At 54.8% G+C, this 6,622-nt stretch overlaps 1 protein-coding gene across 1 annotated transcript in view; it reads right to left on the bottom strand.

Moving 5' to 3' along the window:
* Positions 1–5,935: 5,935 nt before the first annotated feature.
* Positions 5,936–6,622, bottom strand: part of RSPO4 (R-spondin 4) — a 33,398-nt gene continuing 32,711 nt past the window's right edge. Inside the window, exons 5-6 of the mRNA XM_040638664.1 lie at positions 6,595–6,622; positions 5,936–6,149 (exon numbers count right to left, since the gene is read on the bottom strand). The exon at positions 6,595–6,622 is cut by the window's right edge and continues 72 nt beyond it. Of these exons, the coding sequence (XP_040494598.1) occupies positions 5,936–6,149; positions 6,595–6,622 (242 nt within the window). The remainder of the gene's footprint in view (positions 6,150–6,594) is intronic.

The raw sequence follows: 6,622 nt of genomic DNA, 5'->3' as shown, positions 1-6,622 counted from the left end.
AAAGGCGGAAGGAGACAGGAGGGACTCTGTGTGGCCCCAAACCATTTCTGTAAATAAAAATGTGCAAACCCAGGGATTCACGCACACGAAAGGACACAGAACAAACTTGTGAGAGTGGGTACCCGGTGGGAAGGGAAAGGGGAGGCACAGGGGGCATCAAGAGGGAAATTAAACAAAGCAAGAGAGGGGTTTGCCAGAATTGAGAATGATCAACTCAACTCTTTAGACAGCCACGGTTTAAAAAAAGGGGGGGGGGAGATAAAATGGGGATGGCAGAAGGCAGCCAGGGTAGCGCCTGTGTCCAGTGAGCTAAAGTAAGCAGAGCGCTCAGAGTGATATCTGGCACACAGTAGGGCGTCACAGCTACCAGCCCTGCTACAGTGTTGTCTAGCCTGGTCCCTCTGGCTTCCCGGGAAGTGCTGCCCTCTCCTGGCCAAAAGAGTTATAGCACCCAAGCCATTCCCCAGGGTATCGGGCAGTGTGGAAGGAGGGAGGACTGAGTCACACAAGGAAGAAAACTTCTACCAGGAAGAGACAGTGGATCAGGTAACGCTTCCTGGAGGAGGGACATCTATGCTGCAGGACAGACATGATTTTTTAAAAAAGATTTTATTTATTTGAGAGAGCGAGCGAGCAAGCACACGCGCGCAGGTTGGGGGGAGGGGGGCAGAGGCAGAGGGAGAAATAGGCTCTCCGTCCAGGTCTGGATTGAGGACTCTGGGACCATGACCTGAGCCGAAGGCAGACGCTTAACCCGCTGAGCCACCCAGGTGCCCCGGGACAGATATGATTTGGAGTCAAGGAGATTGATGAGCAAACGAAGAGATGAAAGGAGTTATAGTATCACAAGCTACCACTGTGAAGCCCTACTTTGTGCCAGGGCTTTTCATACCTCCTACCATGTCATCTTCCACCAGCCCTGGGGATGGGTGCTCTTGCGTTTGGCTGCACTTACAGTTGCAGAAACGGAGACTGGGGTGGGGGTGGGGTAAAGTGATACGCCCGCCCCTGTGTTCTATAGCCCCTATTTTGCCGTGGACGAGGAACCCCGGTGAGCTTGGGCATGATTCACTCCTGCGCATTGGTGTCTGGACCATGTCTCAGCAGAACATCACGCCAGGTTTATGTGGGGAGTGGACATGGAACCTGTGTCAACAGGAAAAAGCTCACTGTGGGACCCTGCACGGGGTCCCTGCTCTTTAGCAGCTAGGAGACCCCACTTGGGGTTAAAAATGGGCCTCCTTCCTCGAGCTCAGGGCTGTGTCTCCAAGATCCTTTCTGAAAAATGGTTCATTTTGGAGTTTATGCAAAGCCATTTGAATCTTTCTTAAGGGTGTTTAAAGTCCCGTTTGCAAAACGTCTCCAAAGTATTTCATTTTTATGTTTTGGACTTGGTAGTATATTCCCACATCTTAATAGTCAAAAGGAGCAAAAGAGGAAAGCAAGTCTCCTTCCACCCACTCCAGTCGCAGCGCCCACGCAGACTGCACACGGTTCTGCAACTTGCTTTTCTCGATTAATCTTGCATCTTGGCCATTGCTCCGCGTCTGTACATCAGACACTCCTCAGGACCCTTCTCAGCTGCATGGCCTCCGTGGAGCGCTATGCGATTATATCTTAAACGGGTCTCCGACAGAGGTCTAGGGTGTTTCCAGTTTTTTGTGATCACACACAGGCATCAGGGGACAGTTGTGTGCCACCACACTTGTTCTGCACGTGGGTAAGGCTAATAATCAGAGGACAAATCCCTGGAAGTGGCTGGCTGAGCCCGGGGAGGGGTGTATTTTCAATTCGATGCATGTCGTCAAGAGAGGGCACCAACTCACCCACAGCCTGGCCTATGGTTTCAAACTCCTGCTCTCTGCCACTCAGGTAGGTCAAACATGGTAGCTCTGTGTGATTTTACTGTCATTTAATTTGAGTGAGGTCCACTGTCTTTCCTGTTGTGTGCATAAGAGCCATTTGGAGCTCCTTTTCCAGATGAAGTATTTTTTGCTGTCCAGGAGCAACTGAGTGGAGGACAGCAGTGGAGCTGCGGGTGCGTCTCTTGCGTCATGCTCGTCTCCCTGGGCGGAGTGGGATGTGCCCCACGGGGGCCATGCAGGAAGGGGCCCCCTGGTGGAAGGGTGAGGTTTCAAGTTCCCACTCCTGCTTCCTTTCTCTTGGATTCCTCGTCTATTAAAAGTAGGAATAGTCATAAAATCTACTTCTGAGGGCGGGATGGAAGATGAATTTAAGTTTTTAATGTGAAATGCCCAAATCTGTTCCGGGCTTGGACTTAGTGCTTAAGAAATGGTTGTTGAATGAATAAATGAAATAGAGCTTACAATAAAAACCTTTATTGAGCACTTACTGTGTCTACAAACTCACGTGTGATTAAAACTGAATGAAACCTCACAGGGACACCATGAGAGATACTCTTCTTATCCCCTTTCACAGATGAGGAAACAGGCCCACAGAGCCGTACAGGATTTTGGCCAAGGGCTCAGAGCTGGTCGGTGGTGGAGATGACATTGGTGGCCTTGCTGTGTGGCTCTTCCCTGCCTCTTGCCTGCCCTCCACCCTAGGAGGGCGATGCCATGATCACCCCACATTCCAGTTGTCTCTCGCTGAGAAACTAACCTCCCCAACCTCGGGCACATAAAGCAACACCCATTTTATTATGTATGTGGGTTCTGAGGACCAAGAGTTCGGACACGGCAGAGTGGGGCCTGAGCTTGGAAGGCTCTGGGCTGGGGCTGGAACAGCCAGGGTGGAGGGAGCCTCTTCCCAGCCTTGGTCTGGCTGGCTGATCTGTGCCACCTTGTGGGTGGTGGGTGGCGGGTGACCGGTTGAATGGATGAGTATGGGTGAGGCTGGGAGTTGGAGGGCAAGGTGGGGGAGCAGCAGACCCCAGGGCTGAGTCCTCGGGTCTGGGCGCCTAGGAAGCTTGCAAATTCTGGGCTTGGCATCCCCATCAGCAGCTTCTGCTCCAGGCGTTTGTGCGTGCTGTTTCCTGTAGCTGGGATCCCTCCCCACCCATGCCAGTCTTCAGTTTCCAGCCTGCCTAGGGTCCTGGAGGAGGTGCTCCCTGAGACCCCCTTCCCCAACGGACTGTAGATGGATTTGCTGTCCCTCCTCCCAGATCCTCCCCTCCACAGGCGGCCTTCTTGCACCCTTGTAATTGACTTGAGTACAGACCGGAAGCTCCAGAGACAAGGCCTAGGTGTTTATCACCGGCCCCCAGCGTAGTCCCAGGCACACGGCAGCCCCTTTATGCATATTTACTGACTGGGTGATGAGATGAGACTGGTGGATTTTGAATGGCTTTAACGTGAGCCTCAGTTGGTCTTCTGTAAGTGAGCTTGCAGAGCTGCCGTGAAGCTGCGGAGGTGAAGGGTGTGACCAGTCCCCACGCAGGAGGAAGTCAGAAAGATGATGTGGATGGAAGGGAAAAAAGCAAAGGAAATGAGCGACTGCCCCTGAAGCGTCTGGCCGGCTCAATACATTTAAGACATTCTTATTATTAATCATCACGATCATTACTGGTGTTTTGTTATTACAAGAATGCACATTTCCTGAGTCTGATGGACCACACAGCATGGTTTGAAATTTTCCTGTAAGTGAAAATGGGAGAAATAGAACTCCACGAGTCACTGGGGGCCGGGGGCCGGGGGCCGGGATGTCTTGGCGGGAGGTCAGGAACTGCTGCAGTCATGGTGATCGGCTATGGGATGTGGGGCTCCTCTCCTCCTCTGAATCCATGTCCCCCTCTGTGCCAGGGAGGGCCTGAGTCCTGGACCCTCACTGCTGTGAATGCCGCTTGGCAGAAGCCACCATCGCAACGGTTGTCCTTCAGCCTGAGGAGGGAGGCAGCTCCCCCTGTCATCCACCCCCACTGGCCCTGCAGGGAGAGAAAAGCCACCCGTCCCCCTATTTCTGAAAAGCGCCAGGTTACTAGCCAGGAGGCTGCACTGTTTCTGGTTGGGCAGCGCCCTCTAGGGACAAGCAGTGGGAAGGACATGAGGGACTATGGTGCTCACTAGGCAGGAATGGAGTGGGAGTGAGCTCCGGGGTGGGGTGCCTGCCTGCGGAGAGGGCCCTGGCGTGGCCCCTGGAGCCGGGGTGGGAGGTGGGGGGAGGATGGAGCAGAAAGCTCTCAGCACACGCCAAGCTGTGTTTTCTCCCTCTAGAATAGCATCTGGCCAGCAACGAACCTCTCTCTGGGCCCTGTCCCTTTTTGGCTGGGTGACCCTGGCCAGTTTCCGAGCCACTCTCCGAGCTTCACCTATAAGAAGTAGTTAGATGGGAGGGTCTCCTTCCCAGTAAGGCCGCCCAATCCTCCAGAGAATGTGGGAGAGGCTGGGATGAGAAAGGATTAGGAGCTGGAAGGGAGGGAACATCTGAGATCCAAAGTTTAGAGGACGGGTTTAGGCCTAAAATTTATCTCATTTGAAACCGTTAAAAAAAAAAGACAACCTCATGTCTCCTTTTCATTCATCAGATTGGGGGGGACTGAGGCCCAGAAAGAAAAAGTGACTTGGCCTAGGGCCTGCGGACAGCTGGTGCCAGGCTAGGACTCGAACCTGGGCCCCCAATGTTGAGACCACTCTCACCAGTACCCTGGGGTATTCGGATGGCTCCTTGGGACAGTCACACCTCCTGGGTGTCCCTGGCCCCTCAGACATGTCAACCAGAGCACAGATGGGTTCCTGGGGCCACTTCTGTGATTCATGGGGCGAGAGGCCTGGGGGTGGGGAGCACAGCGCTGCTGTCTTCTGCCTGTGGCTAAGCCCCTTTCTTCAGAGGATCCTGGGTGTGGGGGCTGAGGGTCCCTCCTCTTCTTTCAGCACCCCCTGTGTCCCCAACCCTCTCTCCGTCCTCTCAGCCCCGAGCCTTCCAGGGAAAACCACCCCACGTGGTTTAGAATCACTTACTCCAAACTTACCGGCGTCACGGGTTTATAACACCCACCCGATGCCCAAGAAGCACCTGCAAATTTCTTTTTTCTTTTCTCTTTATTAAAAAAAAAAGTCGGGGTCTTGAAACAACCACAATAGAGCATTTCAGAGGCACAAACTTTTGCAGAGGAGAAGCTGTGGTCTGGCCAGGCGAGGAAGGGCTGCAGCTGTCCTCAGAGAGGTGAAGGGGAAGCAGGAAGGTGGGTGGGTTTTGGGTGGGGGCGTCAAGGGACTGTGCCAGAGAGAGGGAAGCCTGAGGGTGGGCACTTTCTTGGAGTGCGAGGGGTGCTGCTTCATCACCTTGAACCTTTCTTCCAGCCTGCAGAACCCCTCTTCCCCAGGCTACCCCGGGGCCTCTTGGGCCTTGGCCTCTCAATGCTCCTAGCTGTTGGACCGTCTGAGTTCAGGCCAGCCGGTCATGCCAAGGCAAACTGGGAGCACCCCTTCCTGGGGACTCAGGGAGGCCACGGAGGGGTGGCTAGGTACCATGATGGTGGAACGACGGCAGTGAGAGCACACCCACTTCTGAGCTAAGTTGTACTTGAGATTCCCCGATGTTCTTCCCGCCTGGCGCGTGCGGTTGTCACAGTGAAACGCGAGCGCTCAGCGTTCAGTGCTGGTGAGGGGAGGGGAGGAATCTTCCCTTGCTCCTTCTTCATCACCTCCCCAAAGGCTCCCAGAGTTTCCTGTGGATATGCTGCGCTGGGCAGCCAATAAGTAGAAAGCCTAGCACGTGGGTTTCCTGGGTGACCTTGGGCAAGTCCCTTCTTGGGCCTCAGTTTCCCCATGGGTACAAGGGGCAGGAGGCTCCAGGGTGGGGAACAGAGCAGCTTGGATAATCTCAAAATTCCTTTCGGCTTCGATGGCCTCCTCTGGGCTGGGCCCATGGTTCCCCCGGGAAGACAGTCCCGTGGGATGCAGTGCTTGAACCCCCAAAGGACATGGGAGTATGGTCAGCTTGGGAAGAGGGGGCAGGGAACCATGAGGGAGGGCAGTCACCGAGCACTGAGGGCAGACTCTGTGGCCACAGGCAGGCACAGGGCTGGCTGTCCAGCCAGAGGCCCCATCTGTGTCCAGACAGGGCATGGGGATCCCCCCAGATCCTCTTCCAGGGGGTTCCCACGGGAGCCCGAGACCGAGCTGTGGAGATGGCCTCCAGGGTTTGGCCTGAGCAGGGGGCCCTCGCAGCCCTGGGTTCCGGGGTCTCCTCTGAAGCAGAAGCAGGGCCGTCAGGACTCTTGCAGCCTGCCTGGACCATGGCCTGGGCTCCGTGCGTGGAAACCCCTTCTCTGTGAATGTGGGGTCAGGACAAGGTCAGGGAAAAGCCTAGGCAAAGACGTTTGCTTTCTTTAAGCAGTAGAGACAACAGCCGGGAGCCAGGCACAGAGGGTTGGTCTCTCAGAGTGTGTGTGATAGTGCGTGCCTGCGTGCGTGTGCGTGCGTGTGTGAGAGAGAGAGAGAGAGAGAGAGAGGGCAGGACACAGGGAAGAACAGGAAGGAAAGCAGGAGAAAAGGAAAAGAAAGGCAGACAGAAGAGAAAGAAGGGAAAGGACAGGAGGGAGGAGAGACAGAAGGAAGAGCAGGAATAAAGGAGAGAGCAGGAAAGGCAGAAGGACACAGGGAGGAAGAGAAGGGTGGGGAGAGAGGAGGATACAGTCCCAGCAGCGGCAGCAGGAGGGGCG

This window comes from Ursus maritimus, unplaced genomic scaffold, assembly GCF_017311325.1.
Source record: "Ursus maritimus isolate PB19 unplaced genomic scaffold, ASM1731132v1 scaffold_22, whole genome shotgun sequence".
Taxonomy (NCBI): domain Eukaryota; kingdom Metazoa; phylum Chordata; class Mammalia; order Carnivora; family Ursidae; genus Ursus; species Ursus maritimus.
This window is presented reverse-complemented; position numbering and strand designations above follow the sequence as displayed.